The 16,354-nt window shown below is 40.1% G+C and overlaps 1 protein-coding gene across 6 annotated transcripts in view; it reads right to left on the reverse strand.

Annotated features, from left to right (window-relative positions):
• Window positions 1-16,354, reverse strand: part of ERC2 (ELKS/RAB6-interacting/CAST family member 2) — an 865,290-nt gene that overhangs the window by 480,385 nt on the left and 368,551 nt on the right. For all 6 annotated transcript variants that reach the window (XM_079933813.1, XM_079933814.1, XM_079933812.1 and 3 more), the window contains exon 7: window positions 11,330-11,497. In XM_079933813.1, coding sequence (XP_079789939.1) covers window positions 11,330-11,497 — 168 coding nt within the window. The remainder of the gene's footprint in view (window positions 1-11,329; window positions 11,498-16,354) is intronic.

Raw genomic sequence — 16,354 nt, forward strand, 5'->3', positions numbered from 1 at the left:
GCTCACCTGAGGTTATGTATCTGATTTCTGGCTCTCAGAACCCTCACCTCCTCAACAGGCTGAATCAGACCAGGCTGCTTCTCAAGTCTTCTTCAGTGCTATCATTCTATACTGTCACAACTCTGGCTTCAGGGCAACCTCAGGGACAAAAAAAACACCTGTGTGGCTATGATACAGATGTTTCATAAATAAGAGGCATTATCTTTAGAAGTATTATCTTTAGAATGAACTATTGATAAAGGCTATAGCACGGATGAATTTCAAATGTGTTATGCCACGTGAAAGAAGCCAGATGCAAAAGGCTATATGCTGTATACTTTTATTTCTATGACATTCTGGAAAAGGCAAAACTATCAGCATGGGGAGCAAACTGGTGGCTGCCAGGGATTGGGGGCTGAGAAGAAGGGATGACTACAGAGAGGGCAGCACAAGGGAGGTTTTGAGGTGACACAGGTGTCCTGTATCATGACTGTGAAGGTAGTTACACAGCTCTATGCTTTTGTCAAAGCCCAAAGAACTGTAACACAAAGAGTGAATTTTACTGTATGTAAATTGAAAAATCAATTTTAAGTAATCCTTACAAAGTAATTCCGTTTTCTTTCCAAGCTCTCTGAAAGAGTTGATGGGTCCAACATTTAAATTCTGATTTTTAATATAAAATAATAGTTACCTGTGCACCAGCAGTAATGGGCACCTTGTGCATTCAACAATACTCCTTTGAACACCTACTACTACGTTGAGAAGAACTGAGATGGAAAGTCAGCTCATCCTCATTCTAAAGACGGGGAAAATGAGGCAGAGAAATTGTAAGTAACTTGCCTAAGGTTAAAATGTCCTTAAGGTGAGATTCAAAGCCAGGCTTGACACAGTCCATGCTCTTAACAAACTAATTTTGCTGATGTGTACATATATGTATATGTGTATAAAAAATTTTTTAAAACAAAAATAGAGTCATATATCGGTGAGGGTGTGAGAAAACAGGCATTCTCATTTTCTGTACATACATATGGTAGACAGTTTATTTCACTTAGCAAAATAATGTGAATATCTTTCCATGTCATTTCTGTTGGCTGAATTTCTATGTAGAAATATACCATCATTTATTTATTCACTCCTCCACTTTATAATATTTTCACTCTTCAGGTAAAAAATTTTTTTAAATTAAAGAACCATGCTATGAACAAGGCTGTGACTAAATCTATGCCTACTTCCTTAATTTTTTCTTAGAATGAATTCCTAGGTGAAGAATCAGGAGATGAAGCAGCTTTGGTCTACTACCCCCATATTTGTCTTTCCCCCAGCTACCTGACACATTATACCTGCCTCTATTTCTTTTCAAAGACCCTCCCCTGCGAGCTCTAATGATAAGTGTTGGTAACACAGAACGGCAGCAAAGAATATTTGCCTCTACTCCTACCTTCCCATCTGGCCACCCTTGTCTATGCCTCCAGCTGTTCACAAGTTCACAAACATTCATAATTTGGAGAAAGCCTCAGTGTACGTATGTGCTACCCTTTATAGCCTTTTATAAGTCAAAGTGCCACATGCAACCTAAAGAATTTAACTTCATATTTCACTACTAAAGAAATATTCCCACCCCAAGTCAATTAGTGCTGTTCATTCGAGCATCCTATTTGCTTAGCTTTGCTTCATTCAGACTTTACTCACAAAAAGGCTGCAGAATGCAACAGAAACTTGGGAAGAACTCATCCTTGGAAGCGAGTGACTTACTTTCCATTGCACCAACAGGAATGTCTGAGGCAAATAGTAAATACAGCCCTCCAAAGAAGTACACCTTGTTCAGCTCTATCAAATATTTGGAGTATATGTTTTAAAAATCTCAAACTTGCCATGAAGGTTGTTATATGTTAGAATTGCCTTTAGGCTATAATAACTTGTGATCTACCCCAGAGCTCAGCAAACTATAGCCCATGGACCAAATCTGATCCACTGCCTGTTTTGTAAATAAAGTTTTATTGGAACACAACCATTCCATTTGTTTACTCATCCTGAATCTCACCAGAACTTTGGAGAGATCTGTTTATTCGTGCCATTACATTTCAACTTTCCAACTAACACTTATTAAGCACCTACAAGGTGCCAAGCGCTGTGCTTGATGCTAGGGATGAGAAGATGAGTAAGACCCAGTGGCTTCCTCAGCTGAGCTCAGGATTTAATGGGGAAACAAACACATAATATCATACTTTAAGAAATCTCAGTTATGCAACCTGAAGTAATACAACCTGAGAAGTGTAATAAAGGTTCATTCCTAAGCATACATTTTGAAATCATGCAAATCCCCCTCAAATTATAAAAATTCATCCAACTTCCATGGTTTCTAAACTGAGCAGTCAAAGGCACAGGAAACTGCTTTCATTACAGTTACAAGCAATACCACTTTAGTGAGCCAACACCCCTTGTAAGTATCCTGTGAACTCCACTAGTCTCCACTTGCCTCTGGATTTCTGTGACAGGTTTATTACCACTGAACAGTTATATTAATATGCACTTGTATCAGTTTTCTATTGCTGTGCAACAAAATACCACTAATCCAGTGGCTTAAAATGACATCCATCTATCAGCTCACAATTCTGTAGGTCAGATTTCCAGCACAGTGTGGCTGGGGTCTCTATTCAGGGTATTCTGAGGATGAAATCAGGGTATTGGCCAGAATGAATATTTGTCTGGAGGCTCTAGAGGGAAGAAAAACACTTCCAATCTTACTCTTGTTATTGGCAAAATTCAGTTTCCTGTGGTCTTAGGACTGAGGTACTTGCTTCCTGGCTGTTGTCACTGGGAGTCACTTTCAGCTCCAGGGGTTGTCGCATTCCATGCCATGTGGCCCCCTCCATCTTCAAATCAACAGTGGAGAACTTCTCATGCAGTGAATCCCTCTCCTATTTTGAATCAGTGACTTCCCTGACTCTGACCTTAGAATCCATGTTTAAAGGGCTCATATGATTAAGTCAAGCTTACCCAGATAATCTCTCTTTCTTAAAGTCATCTGTGCCATATAACATAATCTATGTTAAATCTATCATATTCACAGTCCTGGGCATTATTCAAGGAATATATACCAGAGAGGTGGGAAACCTTGGGGGCCATCTTAGAATTCTACCTACCATAGCACTTTTGTTAAAATTATAAATTACTTTTATAAACTAATTATATTATCCAAGGGCCGAGTACATGTTGGTGTTATTTTTTTCTTTTTTTAGATAAATTGATCAGATTTTCTTTAAATTAATTAATTAATTTATTTTTGGCTGCCTTGGGTCTTCATTGCTGTGTGTGGACCTTCTCTAGCTGCAGCGAGCAGGGGCTACTCTTCGTTGCGGTGCGTGGGCTTCTCATCGCAGTGGCTTCTCTTGTTGCAGAGCACGAGCTCTACGCACACAGGCTTCAGTAGTTGTTGCATGTGGGCTCAGTAGTTGTGGCACGCAGGCTTAGTAGCTGTGGCTTGAGGGCTCTAGAGAGCAGGCTCAGTAGTTGTGGCGCACAGGCTTAGCTGATCCACGGCATGTGGGATATTCCCAGACCAGGGCTCAAACCCGTGTCCCCTGCATTGGCAAGTGGATTCTTAACCACTGCGCCACCAGGGAAGTCCCCATGTTGGTGCTACTGCTGGTTCTCAGAAACCAGCAATTGTAAAAGTATGTAAGTGTGATATAATGCTATGCTGAAGACCCCAAACTGCCATATACCCTGTGCCATTAGTTTAGAATTCAACTTCTGGGAAAACAGTGTGTTTAAAGCAGTTATATCTTTTAGTTTGCAAAAGGTATAGTATAGGGCTTCCCTGGTGGCGCAGTGGTTGAGAGTCTGCCTGCCGATGCAGGGAACACGGGTTCGTGCCCTGGTCCGGGAAGATCCCACATGCCGCGGAGCAGCTGGGCCCGTGAGCCATGGCCTCTGAGCCTGCACGTCCGGAGCCTGTGCTCTGCAATGGGAGAGGCCACAACAGTGAGAGGCCCGCGTACCACAAAAAAAAAAAAAAAAAAAAAAAAAAAAGGTATAGTGTAATCAAGTAAGGAAAAAGGGGAAAAAATGGCAACAAGACTGCAATATCAGAACAATATTAAGGTGCCCCTTTCCCACAATAACTATGGAGTTATGTGCCCCAAGAATGCATCACTTCTAATTTACATTTAGCCCTACGGGAAACTTAAGACACATATTATAAAAGTTTTGAATTATGGACTTCTCTGTACAATATAACATGATAAATGCTAATATAGATATGTGTAAACTCTTCACAGCAAGGTAGAATCCATTGTCAAACAAAGGATAAGTAAAAAAGACAGACAGAAAATTTTTCTTCCACATACCTAAGGTTGATTTAAATTAAATGGCTTGGGGAGTATGTGGGAGGAAAAATGGAACCAGCTCCGGACTGAAATCTGTAAAAGCTCAAACACCTCTAATTCCATACCACAAAACAACAACAGCTGGCAGCTGAGATTGACAGATGTGTCAAGATGCCTGTACCCATTAGGGTAGCGGCCACAGTCAGGGCACTCTGGGCATTTTTATTTTAAATCTTCAGGGGTTTTGCAGGTAATTACAAACAAACTTTTAAAAAATCCATCATGCTGAAATTGAGTACAGAATATAAGGTCTTAACCCAGAAGCAAATATTTATTTAAAAGAGAATTTGCCTCCCCTGGCTCAGGATCAGCTCTCTCATTGAATAAGAAGCAGTTCTCAGTACCATCTGGCTCTGAACTGCATTTTGAAATAACACAGATAATCACTATTGCCACTAGCAAGTCATAAGGGATTGGAAGAGAACATTCATAATATGGAAGTCAAAATGACTCTCAAAGCTAATTATAAAATATATTTGATTTCTAGAAGACATAAAGAATAGAAAAACTTCTCTGAAATTTGTTTCCTAAATGAGGTAGGGGAGTGTGGTCCATCTATATTGAATTACTTCTAATTCCACCAAATGCACCGTGCTGCCTCTTCCAGCCAAACCTTTGCAAATACTATTCTTGCCACTTTGACTGGACAACACTTCCTACTCCCTCAGATCCCAGTTTAGACATCAACTTTTCCAGAAGTCCTCCTTGACCATCCTATTCCCCACAATAGGTGAGGTGGCCCTCCTACATGAACCATGTACCTGGCTGGCATAGCACATATCATACTTTGCCCTGCAATTGCCTGCTCAGTGGCCTTTTCCATGAGTGTGAGCTCTCAAAGGACAGAAACTATACCTTCTCCAATAGCCTCTGTATCCCCGAGTGCCTGAACAGCATCCAGACCATTACAGATGCTGAATATGTATTGCTGGATGACTGAATGGTAGGAAGGAAGGGAAGGCAAACTGGCCAGAATAGGGCAGTGATGTCCCAGGCCTCAGCTATCACAGGGGAATGGAGAGAAGAAAAAGGAAAAGTGTAATCAGAGCCCAGGTTCTGTCACTAATTAGTTCTTTGACCCTAAACAAGCCACTTCATCTCTGGAACCTCTGTGTCCTGAGTGGAAAAATAAAAAGGTTGGACTAGGAGGGTTCATCAAGTCTCTTCCAGATTTATGTTCTCTCATATCTTTGTCTTCCGGACTGCCCATGCTTTATCAGCGTACCCATTTTAACATGTCTTTTAAAGTCAAATAATATTCAATTGGGTTCAATAGAGTGAGGGGGTAGAAAGATGCAGCTAATTGAGTACAGTGTCTATAGATGCTGACTGAATGCATGAATAACTGAGCAGCCTTCCTAAATCCCTTTAATTGCTCCATCAGAAGGTAAATTTTTTAGCTTTGCTTCTTTTGATAATTAAATGTCATTTCATCAATGTCATCTCTAAGAGAAAAGGCAACCTCAAATCCCTTAGGAAAAAAGCAATTACACAATGGAGGAGGCTGGTGAATTCATTGCTTATCAAAGAAGCTAAGGTTTACCAAGGAAGCCACAATCTCTACTCAAGAGACACAAAGTGACCTTCGAAATATCACTTCATTGGGGCAAAATGATCAACAGGATCAACTGGTTAAAATCAAGCTGTTTCTTCCCTAGGCCATTGCTAACATTGGGCAAATAATTCCAGATAAGAATAGCATCCATGCATGCTTGATTGTTTGTCCTGTGGACTTTAATTTGCCCTAGGACCCTTGACACCAACCACATGCCATAATAAAGACACTATGTATTAAATGATGCCAGAGTAAAGATGCTTTTGCTTAGACCCAATGACATACTGCTACCCTACAAACATAGAATACATACAGAGAATTTATTATACTATAATAAGTTACCTTTTTCCTGTATTTTCTACTGAAGAAGGCAGTTTCAAAAGAAAACAGGCAAACCACAAACGCTAACCTAGACAATACTATTTTTAGTTGCAAATATTTAAGCAACGTAGGTTAACCTACGATCAGTCAACATGAACAAACGATGTTACCTTATCCCAAATGACTAGACAAAATATATGAAAAATGCATTAAATGTGAATATAGAAATCGTATTTTCAGCCCAAATGGCTGCTAAAATAAAGTTCATTTTTTGTCAGAAAAAAAAAAATAGTCTTAAAGGTATTTTCCAGATGACTGAAATGCTGGCATTTAGCTAAAGAAATTTAAACTGGGTCATAACTGATAGGTGACTCATCTCTATTCTAAATCAGATGTTTTATTTCTACCATATATTCCCTATACTGAAGTTTGACCACCACCCCTCTCCAAATTAGTTGATTTGATCAGTATGGTCAGATCAGTTTAAATAATTCTAAAAATTTTAATACTTCAAGAGTGCTATATACATACTCTTTATAGATTAATTAATATATGTGGAAATTATAAAAGAGAAAGTAATATTAACAGTTCAATCATACACACACCCACACACCCACCCACCCAAGATGTTTACCTCTGTAAACTGCCTATAATCATGCCAGAAAAAAGGTGTAGCTAAAAATGCTACAGAGAAATGTCTGCTATACTACGTAAAAATCACTTCAAGGAATACTATCTCAAGGCAGGACGCAGAGAGATCCAAGATGAGAAGGGTGGTCCATACACAGGAAGAAAAGGACCCCAAAAGACCAGGGTTAGGTCTAGATAGTAATTTGCTTTGGCAGAGGCCAAGGGGCTGTCTCTTGTGCATTGCAGGATGTTTAGCAGCACCCCTGTACTCTACCCACCAGACGCTTGCAGTAATCCTCCAGCTGTGGCAACCAAAACTACCTCCAGACATTGCCAACTGTTCCTTGGGAGGCTGGGACTTGTAAGTGTACCCCAGTTGAGAACCACTGCCTTAGACTCACAGCCACCTCGGTTGTGGCCCCATCCCCTGAGTGCCAGCCCAGTTCTTGGCTTCAGATGTAGAGTGAGCTTGACTACACGGAGGTCTAACCTTAGGTGAACAGCTCCCTGCAAAGTGGAATGGCTTCCCAGACCACTTCCTCTCGGACTAAGGGAGGAGTCTAACGAATCCTGAGTTCATCTGCGACTAGTCCAGGAAAGATGCTCAGACGTCTCAAATCACCTTTTGAGGTCTCAGTCCTTAAAGCCAACAACCAAAACAAAATGAAACTAAGAGAGCAAAAATGGTGCAATCCTTTGAAAAGGAAGCTGCAAAATAATCCAATGGCTTAGAATGGTACGGGAAGAATCTCATGGAGGAAAATATAAACATAAACTGAAGGTCACCACAATCTTTCTTTTTTCTAAATACAGACTAACATAAACTTTTAAAAATCCAGATCTGATGTCATACTTTTTAATTTAACTGTTTTCCTATTTTTCATCACATTATTTAGTAGCTGCATCTCTGCCAGTTTGGTATTAAAACCAGGCATCCTTGTGTATCAACCTCAGGTAAATTGCTCAAACTATAGTTCAGCTAATCCCTAAAAGCTAATGATCCCACTTGTCTCATGAGGGAAGCAGGACCATAAACAGAAAAACACCAGAATAGTGTGGTGGTTAAGAATAGCTCTTTCACCTCCCTGCCATGTGACTCTGGGCAAGTCACTCTCTAAACCACAGTCTCCCATTTTAAAAATAGCGATTTTGATCATATGTACATGCCGTTAGGTTTGTTATAAGGACTCAACCTAAGAATGCAAAGCCCTTAGCACAGTGTCTGGTACATAGTAAGGATTCAATCAATAGTAGATTACCCTTTTGTTATAAAAATTATCATTTGCATGGTCATAATTGGAAATTACCACGGATAATCAGCAATTTCATTGTATCACTCTCATAAAATGCCATGACTCTAACGATCCAGTAAGTTAGAAGTGAGAACTGGAGGAAGAAGCAGTCTCTTTGGGGAACAAAACAGTATTTTCTAAAAATGCCACATTTTCTTTTTATTAAAAGGGAAAATTAAAGAAGAGTGGCTAAGCTCCCTTACTCAAGGCTTCATCCATTTTTATCTTCCCAGGGTAATGGAACAGAGGCTGGAGGTGTTAGATGCAGGTGGAGCAATAATCATTTCCTTATCTGTGCTTTATTACTCATGGGATGGTTCCATCTTGCAGCCTACACAGAACACACTGTTCTGGGAACAACAAGTGGGTCTGACGTTTCACTGGGGCAAATGACTCTTCTCACAGCAAACGATATTCCTGGGCCAGGAGTGGATCTCAAAGTGATTTCTCTTCTCCCAAGTTCTCATTCATTCAGAATTTACTGACATAATTTATTCATCAAATGCATACTGACTGAGGACCATCACCTGCCAAGAATTTTGCAAGGAGCTGGGGGTATCTTGATGATGACATCTGGGGTGCTCAAGGAGCTTAGCCCTGGAGGGAAGCCAACATTCATTAACGGGGTGCATAACTTCAAAGTGAGCCAAGAAATGGTTATCTACGAGTGTAAAACCTCTCCCAGCCTGCAGCGTCAGCAAAGACTTCCCTAAATGACACAAGAATTGAGTGGAAAGCTCAGACGTAAGGCTTGGAACCACATTTCCCAGATTCCTTTAGGTAGGGTCTGGTTAGATCCTACTAATGAGAGGCATTTGTGTGAACTTTGGAGCTCTGTCCCAGGACTCTGAATCTTGACCAACAGCACGAGGTAAGGGTGTGGGGCGGCGGCGCGGGGGAGGGGTGAGGGCAGCCAACAGCAGGGAAGACACTTGACCAGACACTCCGGGTTACAAGGTCAGGCCACTGTCTGCTTTCTCTTGGTCTCCTAGAGCTGTCCTGGTTCTTGATCATCCCTAATCTGGTTCTACCAGCCAGATACTGGAGCTCTGGATATTCCTGCAGTAAATTTCCTTTTGCTTAAGGTAGCCAGAATTAGCTTCTGCTCTTTGCATCCATCAAGTGGTTTGTTTCTGGTAACATGCCACTTTATACAAGTCTACCTTCCCAACCAGACTGTCAGCTTCTTGAGGACTGGAGAATGTCTTATTTCTCTTTAAACCTCCAGGGCCTACAGTAGTGACTGACTGACACGTAGGAAACACTAGTAAATGCAAAATGAATATGATTTTTCACATGTTTAAAAAATTAGGAGGTTTGCCAATAATAAATAGAAAAGTCCAACTGGATATTTAACACTGAGAAAGAGCTCAATTGAGTCAGAAAGTCCTCCATACCTTACGTCAATTTTACACTCATGTGGAAATCTCTATGTTCCCTAGCCATCTTCTCAAATTTAACTTTTTAATATAAACTTCACAAAGCAATCCAGTAAGCTAATAACCACATTCCTGTAGCATTCTTTCCTCTATTGTCATTCAGAATTTTCACCATCATACTTCCAAATGGGTAGAATAAAACTGCTAAAGGGGCAGGTCCATATATACCATTCCCAGGAGCCAACTACACTCCCTTCTCCCTGCCCTTTCCAACCCACGGGGCAATCTATGAAGCTCAGTAGACAGCTAGTGAACTTGGCGTACAGAGAAATCACCATCTGTTTTTCTACCCCTAATAAATAAAATACTTCTGCTCTATAAATTCACATTGCTTGTGGGACTGAGACCTAGAATGAAAATGGAGATAGAATTTTTCTCCAATTTAATGGCTTTAAAAAAATTTTCTTGGGTAGTAAGTTTATGCTGCAAGAATCTATGAGCTACATAACAGTCTGAATTTGATCTGGTTCAAATAATGCTACCATGTTCTAAAATCCTAGGCATTATACACTTTCCAAATGTACAATGTCATCAAGGGTTTATGACATTTACTACAAAAACTCAATAGTCAGGTAGCACCTCATCAGTGGAAGCTTGAATTCAGGTATGGGAACAGAATGCTATGGCTGTAGCATGAAAACTGGGATGCTTCTCTGACTTCGGTATCATAGCCACACAGGGATGATCCACTAAACAATCTTCATACATGCACCTTTTTGACACCTACTAAAAGAATTCCATTTCTTGGAACTATGGAGTAGAGCCAGAAACATGGTGGTAGGACCAAATCCATTCTCGATGACTTCTGTTTTGCTACACAAGTTTGATCAGAGATATTATGCCACCTGGGGTTCTCTGTTTATTCAATTTCACTTCCTTCCTCAAGTAACAAAATGCTTAGAGCGTTATGCCCGTGCCTGCTGCCCAGACATGTGACCTGTGCACATGGCTTATGGAGTACACAAGACTTCTGAGACCCAAGGCTCTGAAGGCAAAGCTGACAGATATGAGGTGCAAGCCTAGCTTGGTCAGGTTCAACATGGAAGGCAAGGGACCCTATGGTCCCACCAAAATTGTACACAGTAGCAAATAAGAATTCTTAAAAAAAAAATCTGGGTGCTGTCCCCAAATCTCATTCCCCTACAATGGAGAAAATTAACTGCTGAAAGAAGGAAAGAAAAAAGAGCCCTAACCAGGTCAAGCATCTTCTGGGTTAAGTCACTGTATTAGAACTTATTATACATTCTCTCACTGATTCCAATTAAGTAATGGGTGTAAACATTACCATTCCCGCACTAAAATCTGTATGGGTTTGACAGGATAAGAGCTACTAAAGTTTATGTAAATACAAAATGCAACTAAAATACCTTTAAGACCCACAAAACACACTGCTCAATTCTCAGTAAGGAAAAAGGAAAAATTAACTATAAATTTTAGTTTTATATCTAAATTTGTACAATTATCTCTATGTTTAAGACGGTAAATGAAAAAAAAATCACTATTTAGTTTCTAGGTAATCAAATAGAAAATTCAACAGGTCATGCTAAAAATGACACAGTACAACCACCAGTAAGTTAAATACCAGTAAATTTAAAGTTTATACTCCCTAATCTACAATTCTTCAACAATAATTTCTTCTTTTCCACGTGCTCAGAAGTTTCTCTCAAATGACAAAACATGGATGTTATCAATTCTCAATCTGAAGGGCTTATGTCAGCTACTCACCTTTTTCTGAAGAACATTGATTTTCCTTTCCTTCACTTCTAACATATCCTTCATGTCTCGAATCTCTCCAGCCAGTGTCCCCTTCTCTTCTGTGAGGTCCTGCAGCTGTTTTGTTTTTTTATTGAGAAAAGATTCTTTCTCTTCTAGTCGTAATCTCAGTGCATCTACCTGAAATCAGGAAAAAGAAAAAGTGTTGTAGTTTTACAGAGAGGCCATCAGTAACCATCAGTCCTGCCCTGCGAGGAGCATGGGGTAGCAGTATACCTTCTGAGCAGTGTGATCAAACACTGCTCATGGGCACCTCCAGGTGTTTCAAAGCCTACATCTACCTTAAAGTTCTGTTGCATGTGTACCCGAACAGTGATACATTTTTTAAAATATAAGGTTTATATGAAATAAGACATTATGAAATAGTAGTATGTCTCACGTTGTAAAACCAAAGGTTGGGGAAAAAAAAGCACACTAATTCTGTGTGTCTTTGAGAGCCCAGGGAGGGTACAACACGTCTCATGCAGCACCCTCCAGGGATGCTCATGTTCTCCTCAGAGAGTACAATGAGCCATGCCACGGATATCTGGGAGAACAAGACTGACACGTTGAGAAACACTCCTAAATTAGAAAAAGACGTGTCGCCAAGAGGAAGTAAATGCTGCTAGAAGAAAATGCTGTGGAAATGACACTCGTTCTCCAGCTTTATGAAAGACTGCTTTCCAAGTACTAAAGAAAAAAAAAAAAGACAGAGCATACAAAAAAATTCCTATTTCTACCTTAGCTCAAAACTTAGATTATTACAATTTCTGCTTTTCAAGTGTCGGTAATAAAAATGATGAAACATAACCTTTATTTTTTCAATGTTAACGTTCCAAAGACCATGGGCAAAAAAAGTTTACGTGGGTGATGTGGGGCGTGGGGGTGATGGAAGACTTTAATCCTCACCTTCTATACCAAGAATTGGACAGATAGAAGCTACATCAACATTCAGGAAGTAATGATGCAAGCATGTTATTCAGAGATATCAAAATAACCAGGCATGAAGAGTTTAAACAGGTGGTCTTGAGGAAGAAGAATGGGACAGGGGTGAGCTGGGGGCTGCTGCATCCGATACCAATTCTTGTTGAACATTTTGCTCATTACACTACCAGCAGGTAAAATTTGGATGAAAGGGGAAAAAAACAAAAGTTGTTTACAAAGGATGCAAGAATACTGTAATACGCCAAAATAAACAGATATGTAAATACCATGAGGACTCAAAGTCAAAGGCAACTGGGAACAACGGAAAGAGGACACTTAGGTTTTAGGCCAGGTTCTGCTTCCATCTTCTACCTGTGAGGATCAGGACAAATAACTCTCACTTCCCCACACCCAGGCTTCCAGACTCAGTTTCTTCATTCATAAAACAAAGTGGTAAGAACAGACTGTCTCTAAGTGCCTGACATTTTATGATTTTAAAGACAGAAATCAGTCATAGGCAGGATACATCAGGGAAGGATGATGATATTAGAGATAAAGTTATCAGAGTAGAATCTCCTTTTCCTACCCCTTTCCAAGAAAGGGGTGCCAAAGTTGTGTTTTTAAAGGTCAAAGGTGATGGGGAGGTTGGTGAGGAGGTTTTCTAGTTTCTGTCCCAGAGAGGAGGATGAAGCTGGGAGGTCCCAGCAAGGGAAGAAGCGATGACGAGTGCTTGAAGCCCAGTTGGCCGAATGACCCAGACTGCATTATGAGAGAGGATGGACATTCTGTGCTTGCCGAGGGTGTGAACTGCAGATTCTTCAAACATCTGATAGCTGTGTGTCTTCTTACATAATGGCCATAGAGGCCGGGGCGGGTGGGTGAAGGGGATACTCATGGCCTGGGGATCTCCCCTTTTCTAAGTGAAAATTCACGCCAATTGCACTAAAGCTTAAACATCCCAGATTCTCAAGTGGCTTATCTTGGTTTAAAGTTATCTTCGTCTACCAACCTGGAGTAACATCAATACTTCTCTTGGAGCTTTCCTCTTATCTGGTGAAAAAAATATGATTTTTAGTTTATACATAAAGGATGGCATTTAGTGGGTTCCCTGGAAATTGGTGGAACATGCTGAACACTGTAGATCACAGCAGTGGTTAGAAGGGGTTACATATTCGATTGTAGAGATTTGCACACAGGCTGACCAGGATTCAGTGTATATCTGAGAAAAAACTGTGGTCCCATTAGCCCCACATTCTACCTATCAAAGATGAATGGTCTGTATCTGGATCGAAGGAAACACCCAATATCCAAAACCATGATTTAAATAGATTACAATATGGGAGGTAGTGAGTAGTGCTAGAGAGAGTTTAGAAAAAGAGACTCTCTACTGATGAATAATAAGCTTAACATTTGCAGTGCCCTCTGGCTATGTGTGATCTATCAGTGCCCTGCCCCATCTTACTGAGCCCAGAAGAGATAAACAGCAACCTTAGCCATAAGACTATTTCTCCAGGAATAAAATGGAGAGCAAAGATGGTCGTGATCAACACACTACTCACAACACCCAAACTCTACATGGCAGGAGGGAGTCTGTGCCAGCTAAGGTCTTCTTTTTAGGAGTTTATTTTCCATGTGCCTGACAGCATGTACTTAGCTTCAAAGGAATTTGAATTGTGCCCTTCAGTCACCTTCATTCTATCTTTACAGCTTTGCACAGTCTCCTAGAATCAAGAAATGAAGCTTAAGGGTCTTTTTTTTCAGACAAAACTTTGACCTGAACTGCATCCAATTCTCAACCAACATTAGCCCAGTTTGTAGTAAGCAAGCATGACATCATTTCTAAAGTCAAATTTTAACTTCCAGATGGTGCAAAACCACAAGCAGGCACACGGACCTTCTGATGCACAGAAGTTTAACTACAAGGAGGATCAGGCCAGAAAGAACATAGTCTATTAAAAATTAGAATATGTAGTTCCAAACTGAGTAACAATGAGTAGGATTAAAGTTCCCCTCGCTAATACTCGAACCTCACTCGACAGTGTACATCATTTTTAAAAGAATCAGAAAAGCCCTGAAGTTTAGATTATATTCCAACATCAGGTAGAGACATAAAAGTTAAAATGTTTGGGAATATGAAATACCTTTCTCTGCCTCCTCACTCAACACCAAATAATTTTAAGGGCCCTTGACTCTCTCTCAAACTTTGGCAGTCGACTCAATAACAAAACTTGGCAAAGCAAAGAGCACCATCATTTCCCAGAAAAAAAAAAGAAATTAGAACTGTATGATACAGTCAGTGCACAAAGACCCATAGGTTGAATTTCCAATTTTTACATATGACTTAACCACATGGGAACTAGTCACCTAATGTTAAAACTAAGACAATCTTTTCATTTTAGAAGAATTACTCATTACCTTCTGATCCAGTTGTGTATTTGTGTGTATATGCGGGTGCATGTGTGTGCATATTTAAAAGCATATAACATATGAAAAGTTAACCTTTTACCTGGCAGTATGAAACATGAAGCATTTGTTATCACTTCTGTTCCAGGTAATAACTTGAAAGAAAAGGACCATGGCAATGAAATGGGCAAAAACTGCCCAAATCAGAGTTAAACATTATTAATCTTCATTGTCATCACCCAGGAATTATAACCAGTTCCAATGGTGAGGTATGTTTCTAGAAGTTCTATATATAAGCTTCCTGACCTTTCTCCCATAAGGTCACATAGGCCTTCAGAAACGGGTACAATATTGTGACAAAACACAAAGTGCTACTTGATGTGCCATGAATAATTTTTAAAAATCAAATGGTTCACTTCAATCTTCAAATGACTACAGCAACACTTGAGGAAAAAAAAAACACTTGAGAGAGAAAAAGGGGCCACTTGAAAATTTTCACAGATTGAATACTACTTACTCGACAACACTTCAGGCATTGAATAAACATGCTATCACAAAGAAAAACTTTAAAAGAAAATGAAACTGGAACATACACAAAAGCTCCCAATATAGTTTTATTTCACATTCAAAGTGTCGTTTGTTTGTTTTTCCAAATAGTAGACTTGGGTTAAGTGTATATTTGAATTTGATTCAACTTGCAATCATTCAAATGAGGAGACAGTTTCAAAGTTGGAAGTATGCATAAAGTACATAGCTTCCAAAGACACAAACACTAAAAATAACCTAAAATCTAAAAGTTGCTGTGGTAGTAACCACTACTTCTCACTCACATCCAATTCTCCTTTCCTTCCTGAACACAGGAACAATTTCCCTTCCCAGCCCCCTTGTGGGAAGATGAGGCCATGTGTTTTATTCATGAAATGTAAGCAGAAGCGACATACATCATTTCCTGTCTATGCCATCCCCACCCTCCTCCCCTTCCTCAGAGATCTTAAAGGCTACATTTTCCAGATGGTGGAGCTAGATGATGGCAGAACCTCCATAAATCTGGATCCTCAAGAGAAGCAGGATCCCCCTAACCTCCTGCCCCCCAATCCCTAACACGGGTTGGACATAACAGTATGATGTGTTAAACCACTCATCAATAATTACAATAATTTCCCCTGGTTTTACTAAAAAGTGTGCGCCTTAAAGCTAGAAAGGTCTGTCTTAGAGACTACCATAAACCTAAACGAAATCTACTCCTTCCATGTGTGTTAAGACCTCAAAATCTACTTTCCCCTAACCTTTCACTCCAATTCCAAAGAAGGGGGGAAATGTCAGAGGGCCAAGGCCAGAGCCCAAAGGAAGAAGTAGCAGAACCCTAGGGAGTGAACACAGAGGTTAAAGATCAAGACCTTGGGGAGAAAAGAAAGAGAGACGGAAGAGGAAGAGTCTCCTTAAGCACATTGGTTTGAACTTCAGTTTGTATCAATATCAACAAGTGGCTCAAGTAGACAACTCTGTTTTGCAAAGTCTCTGCGTTGCAAATATATGTGTTCAAGCAACTCATGGCAATGGCCATGGACTTACCCACGGGCCTTCCAAATGTCAGGAACAACACTAAGGTGTTACGAGCAGAATGTGGATAATACGAGTACCTCTTTCACCAAGTTATGTTAAAGATTAAAT

Source organism: Stenella coeruleoalba (genome assembly GCF_951394435.1).
Source record: "Stenella coeruleoalba genome assembly, chromosome: 10".
Lineage (NCBI taxonomy): Eukaryota > Metazoa > Chordata > Mammalia > Artiodactyla > Delphinidae > Stenella > Stenella coeruleoalba.